Genomic DNA, 27,901 nt, shown 5'->3' on the forward strand with positions numbered 1-27,901 from the left:
GCAACTGGACTTAACTGTCAGGGGTCCTTTACCTTTACCTTTATTCACTCTGAAGCAGAAGTGGCCAACCTACAGCCCACAGGCCATATACCTCCCCCCCAAGTGTTTCCCCCACCCCATAAGTCCTCTCCCAAATTTGACTTTAATTATTTGTTTGTTTGCTTAGGATTTTAAAAAATAATAATTTTTAAAAAATAATTTATTTTTAAATTTATTTAATTTATTGCTACTATGATGCCAAAAGATTGTTGTGCCTCACAATCACCTCCCCCCAATTTCCCTTCTTAGGGAAATGAATAATGAATGATAAAAACGATTTAAAATAGTGCAGAATAGCTGATGGGAAAAACATTTTGTAAGGGCTGCCTTGAGTTCTGCTGCTCTGTCCATGCCTATACTCAAAGTATCCAGATTCTGTGGTCAGAGGAAGCTCAAGGGATTCGGAATAAATTAAGGGTTGCATAGCTTTCAAAGGGGTAGCTAAAGAGAAGGTAGAGTTCATAGAAACATCTCTAAGCTTTTGTTTTGCACCTTGTGGACTAGAAACTCTTGCAGGATCAGGCATCAGACTTCCCATACCCCAACCCATATAATTAACGATTTGTTGGGTCTCTGGACCGTAATAAAGATTGATGATAAATAAGAGACCAATAAGACTTTTTGGATCAAAACAGGCCACAACTTTATTGAATACAGAAGAAGGAGGTTTGGCTTGAGCATGGGACAATCGAAATACTTCCAGCCCATCCACCGGAAGTGACACACAGTGACACATGGTCAATCCAGGCAGGGGTTCCTAAGACTTACATCCAAGAGGGTGACCCCCCCCCCCAGGGACCGCCATCTGGGGAAGTGCCTTTGGCCCTAGCCCCCCCCCCAGGGCACACGGACATGGCCACTCCCCCGGATCCCTTTAATGGGATACCCCAGTTTGGAGGGGAGAGACTACAACCTCCCCTCTGTCCAAAACAAAGGATTGCCCCAATGCCCAACCAGTTGTGACGATTGCTATGAGGTAGGCAAAACCACCGGGTCAGTGCCAATTAGCCCAGTGGGCAAATTCCCACCTGGCCCCTTGAAGGATGGCGACCACCATAGCCACAGCAAAGTCATTGACTCTCAGCTTAAACCGAGGGTGGGTGGGATAGGGAAACCTGGCGCAGGAACAAACAGTCTGAGCCCCAGGTGTAGGATGGGTAAATGGGCAAGGGGTGGATCTGAGGGAAGCCCACCGGCGGGCTCCACTGGCAGCGCCCCCCGGCACAGCCCAAGTCCCAGCCTGCAGCCCCATTTGCCAAAACAGGGTGCAGGCTAGGATTTGGTTCCTGATAGGCGGAGGGGGTTCAGGAAGGGCACCGCAGTTTGAATTCCCACGTCAGCGTCCCAGTAAAGCCTCCTCTGTCCTGCAACGCCAGAGCACCAAAAGGGGTGAGTGGACTTGTTGTCTTTGGCAAAAGCTGAGATTTCTCAAACTACCAAATCCTGGGCCACAGCAGCAGATCTTGGAGACACGCAGATTACGCAATGTTGTGCTTCTACTTCCGTTGCTCCATTTTATGGTTTGGTTTCTTTGAACTGTGTCTGGAAAGATATGTACTTCTACACAGCCAGTGCTGAATGTGACAGTGGAAGACATTTTCGGATTTCTTTTCTCTCTCTCTCTCTCTCTCTCTCTCTCTCTCTCTCTCTCTGTGTGTGTGTGTGTGTGTGTGTCTGAAGAAGTGTGCATGCACACATAAGCTCATACCAATAACAAACTTAGTTGGTCTCTAAGGTGCTACTGGAAGGATTTTTTTTATTTTGTACGTATGGTTGTGTGTTCTCATATCCACTTCCTTTCCTTCTCCCTGACCCGCTGTCCCACGCCCCACCCCACAACTCCAGAAAAAACAAATCGGGAACTGTGAAATATTTCATCAGTCAAAGGTAAAGATCCCAATTGTCTTGCTAGCTCCTTCTACCTGTTTGTCCGTTATGCAATGAACTGGAATCAGAGTCTCTGAGCTGCTGCATGTTGTCGTCAGTGGAAGGGAGAGCATGAAGCCGACTTCTTCTGACGCATGGAATGCTCTTGTTTTGGAGTTCCCTTTCTGAAATGTGTAGCATGATCGTGATTCAACAAAGACCCTTCCCCAACTAAGCAGTAGCACACAGCAGGATGCTGAGGTGGTGGGCTGTCAGCAGGGGTGTTCAAAGCATTATTATTAATTTAGTCTGCTTCCAGGGCAGCTGGATGCCTTGCAAAGCACAGTGAACGTCTACCACCTTCCATCTCAGTTTGCCCAGAGGCACTCCATCCATTTATTGTGGGTCTCTGCTCTGAGCTTTATGGACCTAGCAATGCCCCTGGTTGTCGGGAAATATATATGTATATGCATGTGGCTGCCAGCAGAAACTTGACCCATGCCAGCTCTTGGATTTCTTTGGTGCATTATCAAAATACGGGCTGCAAAGGACTTCAGTGTGTGTGATTCTCCTCCGTGGTGAGACACCCAGCCCAGAGAGGGTGTGCATTCTCTTTAACTCTCAGTGTTCATACAGAGTGCTTTCTTTTCTACTCATGACTTGTCCTGACACTTTAAGGATGCAATTTGATCTATGCTGCTCGTAGTTATATGGCCATTGTAAGTATAATAAAATACACGAAAGCATAAGTGTGTATCATATATAAAAATTAACCATAGAATTTATTGGGGTTGCTTTCAATTTTAGCTTGTTCATATTAACAAGGCACTGCAAACTATGGACAATTTGGTGCGAAATTCTCACTCAGGTTTTCTTTGCTGCAGTTGCAAACAATGCCGCTTCATAGGTTCTATATTCCTGTTCATCAGATAAGAGAAAAATCGCTACAGGCGGGATTCAACTAATGAGCCCCACTAGGGGAAGCGTGTGCATATGCAAGGATTTCTGCTAATGCAAGGAGACCCCCCCCCCTCCTGCATGCAGCCCCATGCCTCTCAAACTCGGCTCAGGGGGGACAGGAGGACCCCCACAACAGTGTGCAGGTACAGGAGAAGAGGGACTCTCCAATCTGGCAAGCTGAGGGACAATGGTCATAGTCTTCATGGAATCCCTCCCATTTTCTTGAACTGGCCATCTGCTACATTCTTGAAGGCTATAGCACTGCCTACTCAGGCCTGCTGCCCTGTAGAGGCTTATGCCTCATCCCTGACCATGGCCCACACTGGAAGTTGGAGGGCAACAGGTTGTTGAAGGCTGATTATTTATTCTTAGTTTTTCATTTCACCAATTTTTATCCTGCTTAAAACTGTAGTTCTCTAACCATAAAACCAGAAAACGCCTTCTGAAATTTAACCAAAAATTTAACCCACTGAATGCACAGCTGTTGGTGGATGCAAGCCAAACATCTGGACCACGGGGACCATGGCCAGTGACTTCCCTTGAAGACCTCAGTGATCAGGCAGGGGTCAAGCAGTCCTTGGAGTTGGTAACACCCAGTTGGCAAGGGCCTTGTGAGTTAATTCAACAGCCTTGAACTTGGCACAGTAGCGAGTTCCTAAACACTGGGGTTGTTTGATGCTGGTGGTCCAGCTCTGCCCACAGTCTGGCTGCAGCATTTTACACCAGCCGGAGCTTCCAGACCAGGCCAATTGCAACAATTGGCCTTGAGGTTACTAATGCATGACTCACCAGGGACAGGCTATCCCCATTCAAGAGTGACTGTAGTTGGCGTACCAGCCATAACTGGTAGGAGGCACTCTTAGCCACTGAAGCTACACGAGCCTCAAGCAACAAGGATGAATGCAGGAGCACCCCACCATCACAAACTACACACCTGTCCCAGCAGAGGCACCTGTGCAATCACTGCCCACCCAAACCTCCATTTGCATATATCAAAGCTGTCCTGGAGCCATAGAAATGGCAATGTGTAGCCTCTTTTCTCTATCTTTTCCTCCTCATTTCACCTTGGAGAAAAAATGTTGTATGGTTTTTAACATGTTTGTTCTTCATTTTTTTAAAAGCAGGAAGCAAAGCAGCGAAGACAACCTTAGGAGCATCAGTGACCTTCCAAACGTGGGCGAGAATGAACTGCTTTCCTGAAAGCTGCCATTCTGCTTGGAGCGCACCCTCTGGTCCCACTCCCACTCCCCACCCCGACTCCGTTACAAAGCATGTGTCCATGGAGGGAGAAGCCTGTGGAGCCCAGGGCGATCCAACCAGCATTCTGTGAGGCTGGTAACCATATAGGTGCTGAATGTAGAGCTTTTTGTGGCAGCATGCTGTACAAAACAATCCGTCCAGCCGCCAAATAAGGACCATCACAGGATCGTGTCTGATATCAAAATACGAGGACCTCAAACCGGCCTGCTGCTGGGCTTCATCTGAATGGAGCGATGTGAGAGCTCGTCATACAGATTTTGCGAAAATCAACCAAACTATCAACCTCATTTAGGGTGGGGAGAAACTCCCAAGTCAAATATTTCATGAAGAAAATGGTCCGTATTTTAAAAGCGTGTTGAAAGTGGGCAGCTAAGTGTGATGCTTTCAATCAAGCGGAGATTGTGTTTGCATCCTTCCAGTAACATACATCTTTCTCTTTTTTGCTTTGGTGTTTACTATACATACATTTTTTTGTATTGATATTTTTTACTGCATGGAAACCGAACAGAAATGCCACATCAGGGTTTTTGGTGATGCTTGGGCTTTTGTGATTCAGAGATTATTCACAGCTACATTTGAGAGTGGTTTGCCTTGATTTCATTTGACCATCCTCAAGACCATAGCAGTGGTGTGGTTTGTGGGGTTTTGAGTGCTCCAGACATACAAGGCGGGCAGAGCCCTTTTCTTTTTGAGGGGCTGTATGTGCCAGAAGAACCCATAGAGTGCTCGACTTCAGTACAATCATGCTCAAGCACAAATTTGAAAACATGCACTGTTGAGTGAAAACGATATTGTATCTAGCTGATGAAGTGATAACAAGAATTTCCTGCTAGCAGTTTTACTTGATCTCTGTTATCTATATGGGCATGTACAAAAAATAATAATCAGGATTTTTAAAATAATAATTATAATCCAACACTTCCTGTTATGTAACATGGTTTAATACATTTTAACAGAATAACAGATAGCTTCTGCAGTTTTTGAATATAATCCAATGAATTTTACTGAAATATATAGGTTTTGCTGCTAACGAATATTTCAATTAGCTTGTAAGCAGAAGTAGCTGTTTTGTGTTTTTTTGGTACCTGAAAAATGTGTCATCGTCCCCATCCTTAGAATGGGACCAGCACCTGCTTCCCTGTCCTCCGATAGCCACTAGCTGAGGAAACCAAAGGACCAGGGAATGAAAGGCTAAGCTCATGCGTAATTTCCACCCACCCTCACTATTCTTGCCTTTGCTGGAGTATACGAGTTGCTAGAATAGTTTTGCCATGTCAGTAAAATCTGTAATTTTAAAAGCAGCTGGCAGAATTGCATGTTTGGATGCTACCATGTTTTTCTTGGGAGAGAAAACAACCAGCACCAAAAAATTCCCTACTCATCAGAATCTATACCCCTGACATGCTAGCTTTCTGTGGACTAAAGAGTTTCCAGTAGTGATGCTTTCAGCGATGCAGTCTTTATTTCACTCCAAACCCTCACATTGTAAAATTGACCCAATCCTGGGATGGTTGCCGAGCATGGAGCTTGCCTCCAAGAGCCTCCCTCAAACCCAAACGGGGCCTGCCTGCCTACATCTCCCAGTTGGAGGCAGAGCCACAAAATGCATGATCTGTTGAAAGAAGTAAACTGTTGCTGCAGCAACCGTCAGGCCTCTCTCTCTGCTGTTTGTTTTGTAATCAGGTACCACTTCGTAGCCCCAATTAATCTATTTGTTTTGGGTGGGCTTAAGTGGCTTGAAGGCTTTACTTTCACCATTCCTTCTACTCTGCTCCCAGTGTAAAAGCTCTGTTTACATGGGGGCAGCAGCATCTTAGGTCATCCTGCAGTCTGTGTGTCCACATTATTTGCTGTTCTGCTTAAGCTTTCCATTGTACTTCTGCCCTCTGTCAGGCTGGTGCTGAAGTTGTAGTCCAAAACATCTGGAGGACACCAGCTTGTCGGAGAAGGAGATACCTTAATGCTTAATTTCTCTTCATGACGAGCACTGGATTCAAAAAGGAGAGGAATCTGCTGCCTGTTTGCGTAGAACTAAATGACAGACTTCCTGGGTTATTATGGTTTATCATGAGTACGGCGTGGGCTCCTTTATGCGTCCCATCCTCTCCAGTTTTGAAGCCCCCACCCACTCAGCACAACCAGGAGAAATGTGTAATTAATTACCATCAATTTATTAATCACCTTCTAAATAACTGTCCCGAGGCAATTTACTCAAATGTTAGTTAAAATCACAAAGAAGAGCAAATGCATTTAAAACGAGACTGAAAAACTTAACGATGTAAACGCTTGTGAGAAAGACTCATGAATCCATCTGGGGAAGCCTGCAAGCACAAAATGTCTTCCAGGGCAGATAGTGGGGGGTTGTTTAGTAGTTGTGGGTTGTTGTTAGGGAGGAACCATGTAATTTTCTGGTTTGGAAATAATGGGAAGCCCAGAGAAACAGCCATCAGGCAGCCTGTATTAGCATCCCACGTCTTCTCATTAAACTTTGAGATGCCAAAAAGTGTGGCTCAGGGATTGCCAAGTGTTTTATGGGCCAGCAAGACAGTCACAAAATGGTTGCTGTGTGGGTATGTGGTGTAACATAAAATGGCTGCCCTGTCTAAAGAAACGGGGAAAGAGACAAGAGCACAAAATGGGCCAGAGATGCCCACTGCTCAGAACAGCTGGGAGGGGGGGTGTTCAGTCCTGGCGCTGGATGAAATGGGGGCATGTTCCAAGCGTAGGAGGAGACAAGCCAGCACAAACAGGGATTGGGCAGGAAGAGCAAACCACCTCCTGTGTGCTGAAGGGATCTTTAATGGGCTCTTTCTCATAGGTGCCATCGGCTGAACTGACAGCACATTGGTGCCCACAGTCAGTGCTTGGGAGCTTGCACATGTGATTTAATTTATTCCAGCGCCGCTCTCTGGCCTGCCTTTGTTCTAGATGAGCTGCGGTCTTGTGCAGCCCTTGCACTTGCTCAGGCATTCTCTGAGAGGGTTGGAGTCAGCCTCTCGCACCGTGCTTGCTGCGCCGAGATGCGCAGTTGGCTTGGCAGCACCAACCACAGACCTCGGCTAAGGCCTGCTCGCCACTCAGGAATAGCCTTTTGGCAGGCCTGGCTACTTCCACAGAGGCACAGAATAGGGGAAGGTCCCTTTGCTATTGGCAGAATTCCCGTGGAGACTAACCAAAGTCTGAGGTTGAGCGTCTTCTAGAAAAATCTACAGCAGACATTTTAATGTGCTGGGCTTTTAATGATAAAAATGGACAGTACAGATGAGTGGCATTAATCTTTGGGGGTCTGTGGGAACCTGTGGACCTCCAGATGTTGCTGGACTCCATCAGACCCAGCCAGTGTAGTCGGGGCATGTCCAACAGCACTCAGAGGCCACAGCTGTCTTAGCCTTATTAAAAAAAGGTGCTCCAGAGCTTGGAATGGGTTCAAGCTGTAAAGCAATTCATTTTGTTAAAAAAGCAGCAGCTTAGATTCCAGTGTTGAGAAGAAAAGTGTGTTAACAATGCTAAATTATTGTCTTCAGGTGCAATTCATGCTTTTTATGCCCATGTAACCAGGAATGCTAGGATCTAAAAGCATATTTTATTACTGGGCTGCTGCATCTATGGCTACAGAACTGTAACTCCTGGCGGCATCCCCTTGTCCAGGCTCTATAATATTGCTGCTTTTTTATATTGTTGAGTGACCAAGGCTTGTATTATTATTTTAAATTTTTGTTCCTGCCTATGTCCTTTCTACTACACTTCTACTTTTATCAAGCGTTTTAAACATTATGTATTTATCACTTAAATGACCTTTTAAAAAAACAGCACAGACCCAACAAGGAATTGGCAAGCACTTTTCCAGGAGACTTTCAGTATTCAAGCTGAAATAAAAATGTGGGGGAATGATAAATCCAGCCTCTAGGGGTTTCATTATGCTGGTTTTGCAAAAGAGAGGCAGAGAGAATACATGTACCTGTAGCTTAAGGACATCCCAAAAAGGTCCACAAGATGCCTTGACTATCCCTCCCCTGTCCTACATCAGGTTCACGATATAATGCAAGCGCCTTCCCAGCCAGGTGCCCTCCAGGTATTTGGACTGCCACCACTTCTAGCCAGCACAGGATTGTAAGGGCAGGATGTAAGTATTTTAAACTAAATACATTTTGCAGATTGCAGCATTTGTATCTCCCCTTTCTGCAGAGGTCTGACATTTTCCCTAAATGCAGATAAACAAGTTCTGAAACAGCAGTTTTTGAAACACAGAAGATTGCAGCTTGATCCCACCACACACAGTCTCCAATCTATTCTGCTAGCATTTACCTTGCACAGAATTAAGATTGTGTGAGTATTCAGTTGCAGCTCTGCATTCCAGGCTACCCATACAGGAAGGAGGCACAAGAAGATGAAAGTTTCCAATAGCTTTATTTTCTCCACAAAATAGATCTCTCCCCTAAAATCCCCCCCCCCCTTCACATTAATCAACTTTTCTTTTTGCTCCCATGTAATCTAGACAGGGGGAAAGTGCAAGGACATACAAATTTATTTCTTTTTGACCTATATCCATTCCTTCAGTTTGGAAATGAATTCTAAAGGACAAAAATTAAGGAAAGTGCAAAGGGAAAGGACTGGCAGTGTGCCATCTAGTTCACAGGTCAGAGCGCCTTCCTTGCCCCATTGAATGCTGGGGATTCTATCGCCCGCTAAGAATAGGAACTGGGTTCTGTGCAAGGAAGGCAGCAGAAGACCTAGCTTGTTTAAATCCAGCAAAGATGGGGGGGGGGGTGAAATGAAGAGGAACCAGGGCGGAAGGGGACAGAAAGGGAAGGAATCCTACCCAGAAGCCACTTGCTTTTTCCATTGCCACAACTTTAGGAGGCCCTCAAAATTACCTCGGACTATCCAGGGCTTTGCAGGTCCCCAAAATATCTTCCCCCACCCCAGCAAAAAAAGAACTTTCACAGAAAGTGGTTATCATTATTTGCAGAATATCACAATCTTTACATTCCCTTTATCAAGGCATCCATATTGGAAGCAAGACTGAACAGAATAATAATTTATGTGGGTTTCTGTTCCCCTTCACAGCCCGTGCATGCGTGAAATTCATTGGACATCAGCACTTTGGGTTGGTCATCGGATGCGACAGCCTTCCTGAGTTTCTCCCTGGGAGCCATAGGATGAATTGGCTTCCTATGAAAGAAGATGGGGAAGTCAGTGCAAAAACAACAACGATACACAAGACAGATTCTCAGGCTCACATTCTGGCCCCAAGGGAAATTTCCTAAGCAAATTAGCCTGTAAGGTTCATTGAATTGTAGAATCTTAGATTTGGAAGGGATCCCAAGGGTTATCTAGTCCATAGCTGTCAACTTTCAGATTTGAAAATAAGGGATCAGCAGCCTCACCGCTATTATTAGCCGCTAAGCCGCTAATAGCGCTAATCCGTAAAGGTAAAGGTACCCCTGCCCATACGGGCCAGTCTTGACAGACTCTGGGGTTGGTGCGCCCATCTCACTCAAGAGGCCGGGGGCCAGCGCTGTCCGGAGACACTTCCGGGTCACGTGGCCAGCGTGGCGAAGCTCCTCTGGCCAGCCAGCGCAGCACACAGAAACGCCGTTTACCTTCCCGCTGGTAAGCGGTCCCTATTTATCTTCTTGCACCCGAGGGTGCTTTCGAACTGCTAGGTTGGCAGGCGCTGGGACCGAACAGTGGGAGCGCACCCCGCCGCAGGGATTCGAACCGCCGACCTTTCGCTCGGCAAGCCCTAGGCGCTGAGGCTTTTACCCACAGCGCCACCCGCGTCCCTAGCGCTAAGCCGCTAAGCCGCTAATAGGGTTGCTAGAAGAAGAGACTCGCGGAATGGATTCTTTTCGTCTTGCGAGGCACCACTGTATTCTTTTCGTTCTGGAAAGACAGAGAGAGAGAGAGAGAGAGAGAGAGAGAGAGAGAGAGAGAGAGAGAGAGATGGAAGGAAGAAGAAACAGAAAGAGAGAAAGCTATGGGAGCAAATCCTAACACAAAGCAAACTTACCAAGTCATAGTCTTCAACATATTTGTATTTCTTCTCTCTATAATAATATTTTTTCTTCATGAAATACAGGACAATGATATCACAGAGGACTGTCGCCTAGTTGAGATTCAAAGGCAAAGAAGAGATTTTATTTATTTTCAAATGTTGACGTTTCTTCTAGCGCCTTATTAAAAGGAAACCAGTTGTGAGGGAGAATAAAGGGCTTACCACACCAAACAGGGCTAAGCCAGATCCAATGTTAATCATCGTAGGAATGATATCAAATTTTCCTGCCTAAAACACACACAGATATACACAAGTTATTCACAAGTCCTTTTTCTGATAGCTCTCCTATTCATTTATGGGAACTTTCCACTGACAGATGGTGTTGGACTCCAATTCCCATCAGCCCCAGCCAGCATGGGCACTGGTCAGGAACAACGGGAGTTGTAGTCCAACATTATCTGGGAAGGGCACTAGGTTGGGGAAGGCCGGCTTTATGGCATTTGTTTGTAAGAAAAGGATGGCCATTCCACGACTGTCTGAATTGTTTCATGTCTCTGGTGGTGAAATCTCCAGCGCTAACTGGTGCAACAGAACATTCAACAACTCAGGAAGACAAAGACGTTGGACACACACAAAAATTCACAGTTTCTATGAAAGAGAAAGAAATTGAGTGGAGGAGGCAGGTGGACATACTTAAACCAACAACTAGAAATGTGGACACACGTCACAGAATGTATTTAAAAGCTGGGTCCCAAAAAGATGAGGACAGCAGAATTTTTCTGACTGGTAGCAGGTCAAAGGTCTTGGGTACTTTTGCTGGAAATGCCAGGGCTCAAACATGGGGCCGTCTGTTAAATGAGATTTGGGTTCTCTCTCCCCCCTCTTAAGGGAACAAAGCAGAGGGGTGCCACGCATGCCTGGTGCCATCTGAGGGTCGCCCCAAACTCTGAGGCCAAACCCAGAGGCAGCTGGCCTCCTTACACCCTTTGCAAAAGCAGGTAGCTACCTTGCCAAACACCATGATATCAAAGCGGATTCCATAGGCCTTGATGAGCGTCCGGGAGTCTATGCCACCAGCATTCTTGTAATATTTAGCAAATCTGTTTGGGAAAAGAAAAAGGAGAGGTGGGTCTTGTCCTCCAGGCAGCCCAGGACCTCCATACACACTGCCCAGGCTTGTGCCCCAGGGAGATCACTTTGGTGCTGCTCTAACTGTTGTTTGACTTCACCCCTAGAGGCGCACTCCATTGTCTCTCGAGACAGATGGATGCAAACAACTGCAAATCTTCAGGGATCTCATAACCCAATTAGAAAACCTGGTGTGTCTGCTCCAGAACTGCTTCACACACACATTCATGTGGGTCACTGGTCCAGAGCAACTGGTCTCTACTGGTGCTCTGCATCAAGAGAAAATGCTCACAGGCATCACAGTAAAACCAATACAATTAAAAATCAACAGCGTAAGCCAACTCTCAACAAATCACCACACCTAAACAAACACTCTCTTCACCTGCGCCAGACACCAGACCCTGCACCAAAAGAGTTTGACTTGAGTAGAGGCTATACCATGGTGGGTTCCCACACCTGGTTACCCCAAATCACCCTACCTGAAATTGTATCCTGGAGAGACGGTGTGGTCAGAATCCTTGTTGTCGATACGACGGAAGGTGTACTTTGGCAAACAATGAGAGGCAGCCTTGTCCAAATTACAGTTCCAGCTGATCTGCAGCCCCATCACTCCACCCTGTAGAAACCGAAACAGTGCATTCAATTTAAATTCAAACAGCCCTCATATGGGACATTGTTCATTTCCACCCCATGGTCATGGATGCAATTGTCTTTTACAGCAGACCCATGCACAAACTTTTCTACAGAGTGTGGTGTACACTGCATCCAACATAACCCAAGTCAATTTTGGTACAAAAAAAGAGAGTGAGGGACAAGTTTCTAGGTCTCATTGATGCCAAAACACATTGCACCATAAAATGAAGTTATTTATTGAAATTATTTACATCCCACTTTTCAGGATACAAATCCTTCCCATGTGGTTTAAGAACAATATAATCTCAATGCACATTCTCAAAATATAATAAAGCTGCTGTCATTTGTCTCCGTCCGCCAGTTTGCCTGCGTGTTCTGCATGCAGCTATAAGGCTTGAGTCTAGCAGCAAAGTTTTACGTTTTTAAAACACACTGACGAAATCTAAATGGAAGGGGTACTTGCAGACTGACATAATTGTAAAGGTTTTTCTGCAGCTTGTTTCAAATGTTCAAAGCACATTAATGTGTTGTCACAATGATTATTCCAATAGCTCTGTAAGTTTGGTCAGTACTATTATCCCAATATTACAGATTGGAAGACTGAGGCCTTAAAGAACAGCACAACTTGCATAAATCCACCTTGGCAAGTGCAGAGCAGTTCTGAACTGGACACTTTTAAGTTTACACTTTGCACGGCTGAACCAAGTTGAGGAGTTAGCAAAAAGAGCCTTTTGGAAATGCAACTGGCAAATGTGACTGGGAGCAAAGCTCATTGTTTGAAAGAGGCCTTGATCTTGAGAAGATAGCAAGCCCAAACAAGGAAAGTTAAATATTTGCTCCATTAATCGCATTCCTTATAATGTGCATCTGCCAAAGAGCACCATTTGTACAAACTGTTACCCAGCTGCCCTTGTTCAAATATGCTGGATACTCAAGAGGAGGGGAAGAGGTTGGAAACAAACATTAAACAGGAAACGAAGGCTCTCGCGGTGTAGCTGCCGCCTTGTGGGGCTTGCTCAGAAGTGGACTCATGGGGCAGCTGCCCCACAGGCTTCCCGCTCTCATTGCAGACCACCCCCCCCCCAATCACACAGGCCGACCCCACACTGCCACAAGGAGGGGTGAGGCCCAAACCCCATCATGAGGCACAGAACCCACGGGGGCTTCTGACAGGAGAAGCTGCCACAGTCTGGACACAGGAGCAGCTCTCGCTGGAGGCAGCCTTAAGGATCACCACCACACGGCAGGAAGTCTTAAGGACTGCCCTTTCCAGACACCAGCCGGCACTTGTACACTGAGAGCATCCTTTAGGGCCCTTCTCTCCAGGTGCCCCCACTACCTGAAGAGATGCTGGGTCGAGGGTCTTCTTGGCAGCCCACAAGTGGGGCATAAAGCAACTGTTCTCCTGCACTGGGGGCTCCCAGATTCTGGTGTCGCAGCTAATGGCCTTTGCACAGCAGACTGCACTCCATGGTCAGTTTTGCTTATCATCCAGGCTATTATCATAGTGCAAGGACATGAGAAAGCACTGGAAGAGCCTGTGGAGTGGAGCTGATAGCAAGTGGGACCTGGGCAGGGGAGGGGTCCGTGGCCTGGCCAGAGCCCCAGGGGCCAGTGGAAGGAGCGCCTATGTCTCACAGCCCAAGTTAACAATACATGCTATGTGCATATAGAAAATTTATCCTATCTCTAAAGGAAGATAAATCTAAGTATTTTTTTAAAAAATCTAATTCGCAACTCTTGCACTCGGCTCCAGATTGGATTATCACTCTTCCCTTCCTGTCGTATTTTCCCACCACAGATTCTAACCAACCTCAACAGCCATCTCTTGGAAATTCTGACCAGCAGATTCAACCACATCACGGAGGCGGAAAATGGGGCAAAAGGGGTCCGTTTTGGAATTGTATTTGCAGTTCTTGAGGTATGATTTACTTATGTTGGGGAGGATGTTTCGCCTGGGTGGGGAAGAAGGGAGAGATTCCAGAGTTAAGGTCATCTGGGGAACTCACTGGGTGATATATCTATTAAATTTATATCATGCCCTTCCGCCCAAAGGGTGCAACTTCCTGTATACTGAACTAGAAACAGCTGCCTTGCCCACTCCACATAAAGATGTTGTTGTCTAGGAAAGGGGGGGGGGATGGTTATCTCTGGCAAGCTTTTGAAATGAGAGCATGAGCATAAGCCATCTCTTTTCATTCTGCAAACTTAACCCTGGCTGAAAGCCGCTGCTGTTCCACAATGCCGGTGTTAGGAGGAGGGCAGTGGCTCATGCCAAAAGTCCAAGGTTCAATCCCTGGCATCTGCAGACAGGGCTAGAGAAAGATTCCCCACCTGAAACCATGGGGAGCCATAGCTAGTCAGATGGACCAGTGAGCCTGGCTTGGTATAAGGCTGCTTACTGCAGTCCTAAGAACAGTAGATGCAGCACCAGCAAACAATGGCAGTAGGAAAGCAGCTGCTGGGAGGAAGGGTCTCCCACTGACAGGCTCTTGCCCAAGGGAACCCGGAAACCTAGAGCCAGTGCCACCCACAGACATCTCCCGCCCCACCCTGCCACCTCCATGCTTGAGAAAACACTGCCGAATTCTTCAGTGCCGTGATTTTATATTGTGACACAAATAATACAAGGGCTGATTCTTTTCCCTGCTAGCACAAGAACCCAACAACTTGTGATTAATGCTCCAGTGAGCGCAGCCCAAAGACGCTAGTGATGGGGGAGGATGTATACGCACTTAGTGAAGTTGAACTTGGGGTACCAGATGTTGTTCTTTACCAGGAGGGTGAAGTTTGCAGCATTATGTAGGAAAGCTGGTCTGGAGGGGATTGAGAAAGGACCAGGGGATGGGATGGGGCAGGGAGGAGAAAGAGAATGTCTCAGTGGAAACGTGCAATTTCACTTTATGCCTGACAATCGTGGCTAGCAACAAGGCAACTGTTATGTAGTGAAGTTTCACCCTGGGCCAGCAGGGGGATACTGTAGATAGCTTTCACTCAGGTCTGTAGATAGTTTTCACTCAGGTCCATGTCAGTTATTTTAGGCGGGAAACTCTGGGTTGTTGTTGCTACAATGTTGACAGCCGGCTGCCTATAAAAGCAGGCCGGCTGAGCTGTTTGCTGTTCAGTTCGATTCCAGCTTACAAAATAAAGAGCTGCTTTGGAGAAATCGCTGTGTCGTCTGCTATGTCAACCCACAACTTAACAGCAACAATCCAACAATCTCACTTCAAAAAGGTGGTCTGCCCCCCCCCATAGGTCAGTGCACACTTTGCACACAAAACACCCCAAATTCACTCAGGCAGGGGTGATATCCAAAGAGGGTGACCTTAGATAAAGCCTTCCATTTATAGCGCTGCCCGCCTGCCCGCCCCCAATGTCCCCTGAATGGCCCATTCAAACAGGCCTTTCTGCCCATGCTAGTGTGGCCAGAGGGGGGAATGCTGAGCATTCCACCCACAGCTATGGGGGAAGGAAACAATGGCCTTTGGGACCAGGCCACAGCAGCACCAACCAATAAACGCTGCTTCCCTGAAGGCCTTGGAAAGCAAAGGCCGTCAACACCATTTAGCTCCAAAAGACGTCTGAGCGTAGCTACCTGGTGGAAGTATCTCAGCACCTAGCCATGTTTGGGGTTTTTTAAAGCAACTTGCTTGTTATTTTCCCTCCCGCAAGACACTCACTTGGGAACATGTTCATCCTCCTCCACTGGACACCAGGCAAAGACCTCACAGGTTTTCTCGGTGGAGTTTTTGTATGAAACACACTTCCCAGTCTGGACACCTGAAGGGATACCAAGAGCGTCCTCATCAAACTCTTATGCTAACAAGAACGATGCTGCCTCGGGACTCTCCTTCCTTGGAGGTTTTTATGCAGAGGTTGGGGGCCAGCTGTCACGGATGCTTTAGCCGAGATTCCTGCATTGCAGGGGGTTGGACTAGATGACCCTTGGGTCCCTTCCAACTCGATGATTCTATGATTCTGGGTTTTTCTGCTGCCACATGCGTACGTCAGGCTTCAGACTTAACATCTTCCTATGAAAGGTAGGCCAGAACCACCCCCTTCTTGCAGAGGGCGGTGATGGTGTTTTAGGCTGAGAGAAAATGGCTTGCCATCAGGGAAGTGTGGGGAATCAGGGGGCAGCAGCACCCAACTGAGTAATCAGCATTCCTCCCCTCCAAAACCCATAACAAGTATCTACAGATGAAGTCAATCACACCGTTGCACAATATCCTTGAAATCTGCAACATACAGTTCCCGCTTAGAAATGCTGCCCTATCTATATATTTTCAGATCTCAAGGTCAAGATTTTATCAAAAAAAAGTGAGCAAAATGATTAGCAGGCACAAAGAAGACCACACCAGCTCCTACCATTGCTGTGTGTCCCAGCATATCCTTCCGTGCAGTTTTCGCTAGAATGGCACCGTGTGGTTTTATCTGGAAACTGGAGAGGAAGAAGATGGTGCAGATAAACAGAAAGGCAGCGCTTGCCATGCCCTCTCCCTCCACCCCGTGGCCTCCAAAACTAGCGCTTATGCAAGGGTTTGCATGGGGGCACATCATAGAATCATAGAGTTGGAAGAGACCACAAGGGCCATCGAGTCCAACCCCCTGCCAAGCAGGAAACACCATCAGAGCACTCCTGACATATGGTTGTCAAGCCTCTGCTTAAAGACCTCCAAAGAAGGAGACTCCACCACACTCCTTGGCAGCAAATTCCACTGTCGAACAGCTCTTACTGTCAGGAAGTTCTTCCTAATGTTTAGGTGGAATCTTCTTTCTTGTAGTTTGGATCCATTGCTCCGTGTCCGCTTCTCTGGAGCAGCAGAAAACAACCTTTCTCCCCCCTCTATGTGACATCCTTTTATATATTTGAACATGGCTATCATATCACCCCTTCACCTCCTCTTCTCCAGGCTAAACATGCCCAGCTCCCTTAGCCGTTCCTCATAAGGCATCAATTCCAGGCCTTTGACCATTTTGGTTGCCCTCCTCTGGACACGTTCCAGTTTGTCAGTGTCCTTCTTGAACTGTGGTGCCCAGAACTGGACACAGTACTCCAGGTGAGGTCTGACCAGAGCAGAATACAGTGGCACTATTACTTCCCTTGATCTAGATGCTATACTCCTATTGATGCAGCCCAGAATTGCATTGGCTTTTTTAGCTGCCGCGTCACACTGTTGGCTCATGTCAAGTTTGTGGTCAAAACAAAAAAGCTGCTTCTGAACTAGTTAATCCACTATGCTTGGATTCATTGAAATAAATCAAATAAGTGGGAGCTAACAAGAACAGCTCTTCACTCAAAGAAAGGAAGGAAGGAAACAACGAGAGAAAGAGAGAGTCAGAATTCTGCACAGAGGCAAATTGGGCAATCTACATAAATTGGGATATGTGCTAAAAACACTTTGATCCAACCAAGTTGGCAAACACCACAATTTAAAACAATAGTATGCAGAGAAAAAAGACCGGAGGAGTTATGTAGGTCAGTGTTTCCCAACCTTGGGTCTCCAGCTGTTTGAGGACTACAATTCCCATCATTCCTGACCACTGGTGTTGCTAGCTAGGGATGATGGGAGTTGTAGTTCAAAAACAGCTGGAGGCACAAGGTTGGGAAACACTGATGTAGGTCATCTTCCTTTCTGATTGGGGGTGTCATACAGTAGTACCTCGGGTTACAAGCACATCAGGTTACAGACTCCGCTAACCCAGAAGTAGTACTTCAGGTTAAGAACTTTACCTCAGGGTGTGGGAGAGGTACAAAGATCTAATAGAACAAAAAACACCTTGGTGGCTATCACCAATTGAAGCTTCGTTACTCAAACCGCTTGGCAAAAAGGGGAAGTGGCCCACATATAGAGATCTACTGAGGGATCAAGAAGGGAAATGGAAATTAAAAGAGTTTGAGGAAATCAAAGACCATTTTTAGAGTTGGCTACACTATAGACAACTTTATGAGATGTATAAGGAAGATAATAAGAAAGGGTTTAGTGATACAACTTCCAGATTTCAAAAGGAAGTTATAGAAGAAGAAGGGAAGCTGCTGAAGAAAGCATATAGTATTCTGCTAGAATGGGAAACAAAAGATGAGGAGGTCAAATCAGTCATGATTAAATGGGCACAAGATATAGGACATAACATACAATTTGAGGACTGGGAAAAATTGTGGAAAGTAAATCTGAAATTTACAGATTGTTCTCTTTTGAAAGAAAATTATATGAAAATGATGTACAGATGGTGTATCACACTAGTACAAATAGCAAAAATGTACAAAACCGGGTCAAATATATGTTGGAAATGTAAAGAAAAAGAAGGTACTTTTATCATATTTGGTGGAAGTGTAGAGAAGTTAATTTTGGGAGGGAAATGACATATAACGAATTGGGGGAAAAGTTTAAAATGAAATTTGCAAAAAAATCCAGAAGCATTTTTGTTAGGCATTTTGTTAGGACAAGACCTGCCAAGAAAAATAAAAAACCTATTTATGTATGCTACAACAGCGGCAAGAGTCTTGTTAGCACAAGAATGGAAGAATGAGGAAATCCTAATGAAATAACAGTGGCAAGAAAATTTGATGAGCTATGCAGAACTGGCCAAGTTGACATATAAACTGCGTGACAAGGACAATCATGACTTCAAGGGAGAATGGGAACTTATTACAAACTACTTAAAAAGACAACAAAATGACTTGGACTCCTTGGCAGGTTTTGAATAAACATCCACAAATTTATTAGTTGAATATATGATAGACAAAGGCAAGGATATGTACAATTTTATAATATGCGGAGAGCAATATGTGCAAAGAAACCAGAGAGGGGAGCTGAGGGAAGTCCTGGGTTGGGGGGAGGTGGAGGGAAAAAATAATGTAATTGAATATTTGGATTGATAAATTGTTATGTTTAAATTGTTTAATATTTTTTTTTTTAAGAACTTTACCTCAGGATGAAAACAGAAATCTCACGGCAGCGGGAGACCCCATTAGCTAAAGGGCCACCTCAGGTTAAGAACAGTTTCAGGTTAAGAACGGACCTCTGGAGTGAATTAAGTTCTTAACCTGAGGTACCACTGTACAATTAAAGACCACCTTCACAAAATATTTCAAAGTCTGATAAAAAAACTAAAACCAACACAAACACACTTCTAAAACTGCAGTCATTTAGCATTTACTACTGCTGGGTCCCTGGGCATTAAACCCCCTAAGGCCCAGGTCAAAAAACCAACTCTTTCTCTGGTTTCTAAAGGCTACAAATTTACGTAATTTATTTCCTAAGGATTTCAACCCTCTTTCCCTCCTGAGGACCCTGCAGTGTTTGCTTGTGGGCTCCTGGTAGCTACTCCTACTTTTCTCAAGAGGCTGGCTCCTCTCCAAAACACAAGCAGCCTATTAAAATCCTAATTCCCCAAAGATGGCCTCCCTACTTTGACCCTGGGATGTAAACTGAATGGCCCGCTCCTCAACTCAGCTCCCGAAATTGCACAGCATTTTCTTTATGGTTTCAGACAAAAGACAAATGAATTCTGAACATTGAAAGCTTGATGTTAGTGGGAGCCTACCTCTGCACAGAGTCCTTGAGTTTGATTCTGAGTGATGATCATGTTTGTCATGATGAATATGGAGTTCTCGCCCTAAACATGTGTACAAAGAAAAAAGAATGAGTTCAGCTTCACACAGCGATCTGGATTGGTGGTGTTTCCCAAGGAGAAGCCAAATAGGATCAAGGCCTAGCTCATTTTAGCAGAAGGGGAAACTTTGATTGAAATGTCCTTCTGTGGGGTACAGGAAAAGGTGGTTACTGCCCACTTCCCACAAACCAATGGCTCAGAAACTGAAATGTGATCATGGGCATCTTAGCAGCTCAGAATGAAAGAGCAATAGATCACTGACCATCAGCGCAGTTTCCATTAGAAGCTGAAAAGCGAATTTTGAGTGGAAGCAAGAAAACTTTTTGCCCAGGAGCTGAGGTCAGGAAGAACAACTTGCTACTAGGTGAAATAACTGGGCATCCCATAGAGTGCCAGAGCTTATTGCACCAACAGCATGAGATCATCATCAAGATTTGGAGCTGGTCAGACTGAGCTGGGGTGACAATCTGGAGACAGAAGGTGAGGCAGTGGAAACCACAAGCCAAACTTTTGCTTACTGATCCCTTGTTCAAGTGCAAGTTTGTACTTACATCCCTCCCAATGGGACAATCCTGCCCACTGGCTGACAATACAGTTATCAAATATACATCATCAAAACATATACAAGGTAACAGTGTCAGCAAGAAGGTTGACAGCATTCCAAAAGCCTGGATAAACAAAGAGCTTTACACCTTGTGTCTCAATTAGGTCAATGTGGGGATAACCAATTATGCTTTGGAATTCCCTAAATTAACTGAGAATGTCTTGTTTTGTGCCTTCATCTGCACACCTGAATACAGTACAGAGGAACCTTGGGCTGTGTACCGTCCTCCTTATGAACGCTTTGGGTAACGAGCTCTGCTAACCCGGAAGTAGATGCTCCTGGTAGCAAACTTTGCCCCAGGATGCGAGCAGAAGTCACGCCATTAGCAAAAGTGCGCCTCGGGTTAAGAACTAACCTCCGGAACGAATTAAGTTCGCAACCAGAGGTACGACTGTACAGCAGAACCTCTACTTATGACTGCCTCTACTTGGGCCCGATCCAAGTCGTGACAGCAGCAAACCCAGAAGTAAATACCAGGTTTACCGCGATTCGCGCACGCGCAGAAGCAGCTTTTGCTGTTTGTGCACACGCAAAAGTGGCTGCCGCTGTCTGCACATGCGCACAATGGCGCTTCTCTCAGCGACCCGTTTTGCCTAAAGGGCGGGCCGCCGGAACGGATTATGGTGGTGAGTAGAGGTTCCACTGTACATGGATAGGGAAGTACTTGAAGAAGGTACTTAGGTCCCAAGTCATTGCAGATTTGGTGTATGATTCAATGCATCACCTTGAATCATTTCCAGAAGTCCACAGGCATTCAGCGTAAGGATTTAATGAATGGGTTAATGTGAGCCCCCACCCCCATCACATAAACAGCCAGGCAGCAACATTCTGCCCCAGCTGCTCTTTCTGAGTAGTCTTCAAGGGTAGCCCCATGGAGCAGATCCCACTTCTGCCACCAATTACTGTAGCAGAACCCTTGACTATATACCAATTGCTGTGGACCCAAACTACGTACACATTCTATAAACACCACCACAGGTTATCTTTATGGATTTTGTGTGAGGGAAAACTTTGGTACTTGGGGGACTCAGGCAGAAGTTGAACAAATAAGAAAGATTTATTTAACAGAACAAAGTGGATAAAACAAAGGATGTCTCAGGAGATAATGTTCTTTCAGAAAATAGTTAACCTATTATCATTTATACCAAATCTAATGGATGCTACAGGCACAACTTCTTTTAAACTTCAGCTGCTTATGTTCAGTTACTTCGCTTTAGGTAGATGTTACAGGTTTTGAGACTAGATGGCTTCTTTCCAGTTTCACTTCAGTTCCTTAACTCATTTGTTACAAAGGTGTTACAGCTGAATACTTTGGTTCTTAAGCAAGGTGGCACTTTTGACCGGATTCTTTGGGGTGAGCCACAACTGTATAAAGTGTTATCATAGCACATACTAGGATGGCATGGATACCTGGGTTATGATAAAGTGAAAATACATAAAGGATTTCGCAACCACATTATCAGAAAGGCAATATTTGAAGTATGGGAAAGAAATAATAAAAAACTTTTGGGGCCGAAAAACCCTTGGTGGTTATCACCAATGGAGGCAATGGCTGTTAAAAGGAAAAATATGGGTACCAATTGGCAGACATATAAAGATTTACTAGAAGAAGAAAATAACCAACTGAAATTGAAGAAATACGGTATGTTAAAACAAATCGGTATAAGCTGGTTGCAGTACCACCAACTCAATGGTGTTTTGAACATGATAAAAAAAGAATGGATTTGACAAGATAATATCTGATCTAGTTAAAGAACTTCTTTCAAATGATAAAAAGAATGTATATTACAAAATTGGCATCTAAAAGATGAAGAGTTAAAGGATATAATGGTAAAAGAGGCCCAAGATTTCAGCTATAATATAGAACTAGACAAGCGGGAAAACCTTTGGGAAAATGATATTAGATTTACGGCATGCTATACGATTAAAGAAAATTTTCTAAAGGTGATGTATCGGTGGTACCTGACTCTTGCAAAATTGGCTAAAATAAATTTTAAAAATAGTAGTAAATGTTGGAGGTGCAACCATAAGGATGGGAATCTATTCCACATGTGGTGGACGTGTCCCAGAATAAAAAATTCTGGGACACGATATATGAAGAATCAAAAAAATTATTAGATACACTTTTTTAAAAAAAAACACCAGGGTTATTTTTATTAGGAATCTTTACAACAGACATCCCAAAGGACAAAAAAAAAAGTCTTTTTATATGTAACCACAGCCGCCAGGATCGTGATTGCAAAATATTGGAAAAGTAACACATTGCCAACAAAAGAAGAATGGCTCTTAAAACTAAGTGAGTATCTGGAACTGGCTAAACTCACAGAAATAACAAGAAACCATTCAAATTAGAGAATTAGGAGAGGATGTGATGTTTTTATAAATTATATGAAAAAAGATGGTTTCCAGGACTTCGTTCGCCTTAGTGTAGATTAAAATTCCACAGGAAATTAGATTGTTTCTCCACAGTCTTACTAATGGAGTACAGACAACCAGAAATACGAGTTATTAAGAACCGCATAGGGGTAAGGGAAGTCAAGATATAAATCAGGGCATGAAGCATAAAGTCAGAAAAGGAGATATTGTAAAAATAGAAGAGAAGGAGGCTACTAACAGGAATAAGGACTGCTTGTATTCCTTACAAAGATGTGTATATGGAACTGTTGTTCTTTTTAAAAAGTTTTTTCTTTTTTCTTTTTCTGTATGTATATGTCAGAATAATTGTAGGTTATGTTAAAATTTGTAAGTTTTCTTTTTTTCTTTCTTTTTCTTTCATATATGTAATATGTATATGTTAATAAAATTCAATTTTCAAAAAGTGTTATCATAGCACTTCAAATGTATGTATGGTATGAATGTGGCCTAAGAGGGGTTTAATGTTTGTTGTTGTTGTTACGGTAGATTTTTATTTTTATACCAAACTAATATTGATCCAAGTATAAATGCTTTCATACATGCTTCAAACAGCAATCAAATACGATTGTTTAGGGAGATGACTCAGTCACAGTGCGAACAACAAGGAGGAAGTGTGGCTCCCAGGAAGCCGCAAGCTGCAGAGATCAGAAGCCGGGGCATAAAACAGGAGAAGTTGAGGTTTAGCTAAGAGGAAAGAATCAGCAGAGCTGACCTTATCATTCTTTCACAACGGCCGTAAAAGAGAATCAACAGAGCAAGCTTACACCCGTTCTGCCTTGAAGCCGCAGCATGCAAAGACATATTGAACTGAGTTCTATGACAGAGAAGAAATTATTCCACACAACAGTGTGCCAGGAAGGGCCTGGCAGCTATTTGCAAAGGGTCCTCTTGGATTAGATGAGGTTCTCTCAGGTCCTGCCTTGGGCTTCCCTGAGGTATCTGACTGACCACTGTGGGAACAGAATGCTGGACTAGATCTGAGCCTCAGGTCCATGGACACCAATAGCGCCCTCAAACTACAACTCCCATTGGTCCTCACTGTTGGCACTGATGGTCCCAAACATCTATAGCAGGGGTTCAGCAACCTAAGGCCAATGGGGCACAAGCGGCCCATTGGGTTGTTTAACCGGCCCATGGACCCCCGCCGCCCACTTGGTCAGCTCCTGTGAGCTGTGCTAAACTAGCGCGGAGCAGAGCGGGGACCGCCTTCCGCGATGCTGGCCGGCTTCCCATTGGCTGAAGGAAGCTCCTGCAGCCAATGGGAAGATGTGCACGCCTCCTCCGTGCCGGAAATAGCGTTTGTACATGCATGAATGTGTGTGCACACACTCCAGCCCACCGCAGCATCTGTGGGACCGTGAACAAAAACTTTGCCGACTCCTGATCTGGAGGCCATCAAGACTGGGAATGTTTGGTACATGCTGTATCCCACAGGCTGCAAGCAGCAGACCTGTTTTCTGAGATATGCCCTCTAAACAAGGCCTGAAGCCATCACCATAGAGCAGGGATGTCCAACAGGTCAATCGTGATCGACTGGTCGATCCCCGGGAGGTTCCAGTCGATCACTGTCAACCGTGGGCTCCTTTTCCTTTGCAGTGGCATAAGAGCATTGGCCCCGGCCTCTCTCTCCATCCTCCATTTTTGCTGGAATGGAAGACGCAGTTTTTGCTGTGAGGCATATTGTTTCCCTTGCAATCTTTTGGTGAGTGACTTTTCCCCTTTCCCCTTTACTCAAAACAACTTTGACCTGAACGCTCCCCCCAAAAGGGGTAGATCACTGCCAGTTTTTATTCTGTGAATAGAATCCTGTCTCTCCATCGCATTTTGGCTAAGTGGCCCAAAAAGATAACAAGGTCAGTGACATCAAAAGCTTCTGAAAGGTCCAGAATCAACAAGGTTGCATTCTCCCTGCTTCTCTAAAACATATGTTTTTTCATTGTCCTATATTGAAAGACTTTTGGCAGAAGGTAAATGAAACCATCAACAGACCTGTACGGAACAAACTTACATTTACAGAGCAAAATATTTTCTTGAATTACATGGAACCTTACAAAAGGACAATACGAGTGGACTCTCTGTGCCCTGACCACAGCAAAAAGACTGGTTCTGATGAATCGGAAAAATAAAAATGTGGCTCCCTTCTATGATTGGATTGAATACCCACTCGCAGCATATGAACAACTTGCATATAAATGCAGACTTGCCATGGACAAATTAAATGATATTTGGAACTCATTCTTACAAATACAGTGGTACCTTGTTTTGAGTCCGGGATCCGTTCTGGAGCCCCAGACGCTCGATGAAAAGGACACTCGACAAAGCGCAAATGGACGCTGGACGGGGCGGACTTATATGGAGGTACCACTGTACTGTAACAGGTTAAGATCTGGTGAAGTGCAATAACAACATTGTAAAAGTTTGGGGTTTTTCCCTTTCCTCCCTTTGTTTTCCCTTTTGCACGGGTTCTGTTTCTCTTTTTCTTTTTTTCTTTGCGTCTCACCATGTTTGGTGCTCATATGGTTATGTACTTTTTGAACTTTCAATAAAGATGTTACCAAAAGAAAAGAAAAGAAAAGAAAAAAAGTTGCATTCTGGTATAAGTTACCTACCCAGGAAACCAATCCAAGTTCCGTACCAAACACAGGAATGAAACCAGGATGGAATGGATCTGAACAATTGGCTGGTTGGCCACCCCAAAAAGCAGGCATTTCTTATTAACACTCATAAAGACGGCCGCTGGATGTCTTAGGCTCTATTTAACTTTAGTCCTGTGATCTAATGGTCTCATTTGAAGAGCTAGCATGTAAAAACTGTCCCTGGTTGCTCCAAGGCAGAGAGACTCCTGACCACAAACAGGAAGTAGGTGTCATACCCAGCAAATCCCTCATGAGATTCAGCTCCTGTGTACATACCTGAGGTGGAATCACGTAATCGGCTACATCCCAAACTCGGAGCCCCAACTCTGAAGTATTGGTCACTGTGACGCCCTTCACTTTTGTGGTCACCGAACTCACCACTGAATCTGTTTCTTGGTAGCCCTTTTCCCACACGAAGACCCAGCTGCAAGAAGGGGGGGGGGGACAAAACATCCATCTCAGAATTTAGGTTTAAGTAGGGTTGCCATTTTTCAAGAAGTAAAAACCCAGACACATTTTGGGGGAAATATTTTTTAGCTTATCCCCTTAGTCTTGCACCGTTAGGGAATTACCCCTGCTTGTAGCTTTGCTTTAGTATCAACTTTTTTTAAAGTACTCCCCCAAACTTTCCCAGCCATCCTTTATTTGTTTTCCATCCTGATTCCTTATTTTGGCTGTCATGCTTGCGAGTGTATTCTGTCCATTTATACAGCCATTGTTCTTTTGCTGGTATTCTTTTTCTTGCCAACTTTTAGCATGCACTATTCTTGCGCTGTGGGTTAAACCACAGAGCCTAGGGCTTGCCGATCAGAAGGTTGGTGGTTCGATTCCCCACGACGGGGAATCAGTCCCTGCTCCTGCCAACCTCCGTTGCTCAGTCCCTGCTCCTGCCAACCTAGCAGTTCGAAAGCATGCCAAAAATGCAAGTAGATAAATAGGCACCGCTTCGACAGGAAGGTAAACGGCATTTCCTGTGCTGCTCTGGTTCGCCAGAAGCGGCTTAGTCATGCTGGCCACATGACCCAGAAGCTGTACACCGGCTCCCTCGGCCAATAAAGCGAGATGAGCACCGCAACCCCAGAGTCGGTCATGACTGGACCTAATGGTCAGGGGTCCCTTTACCTTTACCTATTCTGTCCTTCTTTTGATAACATTTTGTTAATTTTCCAAAATAATAATAATAAAATAAAAATAACAACAATGCATAAAAAAGAAAAAGAAAAGATTGTAGTCAAATTTTAAAACCATTTTTTTTGCTTGACTTCCCTCCACTCCCATTTCTTGGTTCCATTGTTTAGTACTCATTCACGCATGTCCTTAAAGGCTTGTATTCTTTATAATCCAATTTTAAACCTTCTTCATCTTATTACAAGTGACTTTTAATAGCATGCACTATTCTGGCCGCTGCTGTGGCAGAAATAAATAAATTGCATACCACTGAGGGGAGTTTACACTTAACAAACTGAGGTTCTGCCACGCCCCCCGCCAACATAATGCCTGCCCCCCAATAAATCCTGGCTATGCCCATGCATACAGCCTGGAAAGAATGGTGGGAACTATAGTTCATGATGGGTGCCGGGAACTGCAGCTTGGTGAGGGGTAAACTAAAGCAGTGTTTCCCAACCTTGGGTCGCCAGCTTTTTTGGACTACAACTCCCATCATCCCTAGCTAGCAACACCAGTGGTCAGGTATGATGGGAATTGTAGTCCTCAAACAGTTGGAGACCCAAGGTTGGGAAACACTGAACTAAAGCACCCAGGAATCTCAGGAGGAGGGCAAAGTGCTTTCAACATATGGTGCGTATGCAGCCAACATCTGGAGAAGCACAACTTCGCTGCAACAAACTCCTTTGGAAGTAAATCCTATTGGACTCCGGAGGGGCTTACTTCCGAGTAGACACCTACGGAATTCAAGAGGACTACTCTCCTCTGGCAACAAGTGAGTTGCCCCGCTACACTTCCCCGGTTCTGGGGAGGAGGATCACGTTGGTGGGGAAGCGAGGTCCGGGGGTCTCCTCCCTCGCTGGTCAGCAACCGGGGGCCCCCTGGCCCTTGGCCCCTGGGCCCCCGGGCCCCCGCCTTACCCGATGACGTAGGCCAGGATGGCCAGCTGGACCAGCCGGTTCATGAGCCCCACTTTGCGGCTCTTGATCAGCACGATCCGCGGCGTGTCGTACTCGAAGAGGAAGCTGTACAAGCCGGAGCACGGCTTGCCCGGGCCGGCCATGGAGCCAGAAGGGGCGGCGAAGAAGAAGCAGCAGCGCGATCCCCGCGGGAGGCAGCAGCCGGAGGGCTTTACCGAGGCCGAATCCGCCTCCCGGTGGCGAGTTCGAAAGAGGCGTCTCCCTTCCTCCTCCTTCCCTGGTGGCAAGGAAGCGGGGGCGCTGCTCCTCCTGCCGCGGGCAAAGTGCACGGGACTCCGGGAGAGGAAAGGGAACGGGAAAGGAGAGGGAGGAGTCGCGGCTGCTTCGTCGGCGGGATAAGGCCGAAGGCTGCGCGAACTTGCGCCCCGGGATGGGAAAGGCCTGAGTGGGGGAAAGGGGAGGACCCTCCGGCTGGGTCTCATTCACACGCTTAGGCTGGATGAGGCCCTCAGCTACTGACGGTCATGGGGCCCTTTCTACGTCCAGCTGTCCTCCTTTGTCAACAACGAATTGTCACTGTTTTTTGTGTTGAATGTATGCTATAATTTATGGACCTAATAGGTATCTAAACCCATTTGCACATGCAGAATGTAGTTACAGA

At 45.4% G+C, this 27,901-nt stretch overlaps 2 protein-coding genes across 11 annotated transcripts in view; one reads left to right on the top strand and one right to left on the bottom strand.

The window, feature by feature from the left end:
• CAMKK2 (calcium/calmodulin dependent protein kinase kinase 2) overlaps nucleotides 1-8,020 on the top strand; it is a 52,771-nt gene extending 44,751 nt beyond the window's left edge. For 5 of the 10 annotated variants that reach the window (XM_081842257.1, XM_081842259.1, XM_081842258.1 and 2 more), the window contains 2 exons: nucleotides 1,885-1,926; nucleotides 3,987-8,020. In XM_081842257.1, coding sequence (XP_081698383.1) covers nucleotides 1,885-1,926; nucleotides 3,987-4,065 — 121 coding nt within the window. In that variant the 3' untranslated portion in view covers nucleotides 4,066-8,020. The remainder of the gene's footprint in view (nucleotides 1-1,884; nucleotides 1,927-3,986) is intronic. The other 5 variants (XM_081842261.1, XM_081842264.1, XM_081842262.1 and 2 more) reach the window with 3 other exon arrangements.
• Nucleotides 8,021-8,515: 495 nt separating this feature from the next.
• Nucleotides 8,516-27,416, bottom strand: P2RX4 (purinergic receptor P2X 4). The gene is made up of 12 exons (XM_081842274.1): nucleotides 27,241-27,416; nucleotides 25,433-25,580; nucleotides 19,433-19,504; nucleotides 16,253-16,325; nucleotides 15,565-15,664; nucleotides 14,620-14,700; nucleotides 13,698-13,839; nucleotides 11,731-11,867; nucleotides 11,130-11,223; nucleotides 10,346-10,411; nucleotides 10,139-10,234; nucleotides 8,516-9,297 (listed from the first exon to the last, which is right to left on the bottom strand). Exons 1-12 carry the CDS (start codon nucleotides 27,381-27,383, stop codon nucleotides 9,238-9,240), a joined length of 1,212 nt encoding a protein of 403 aa, XP_081698400.1. The 5' UTR covers nucleotides 27,384-27,416; the 3' UTR covers nucleotides 8,516-9,237.
• Between the last annotated feature and the right edge of the window lie 485 nt (nucleotides 27,417-27,901).

This window comes from Podarcis erhardii (assembly GCF_964252035.2).
Source record: "Podarcis erhardii genome assembly, chromosome: 15".
Taxonomy (NCBI): Eukaryota; Metazoa; Chordata; class Lepidosauria; order Squamata; family Lacertidae; genus Podarcis; species Podarcis erhardii.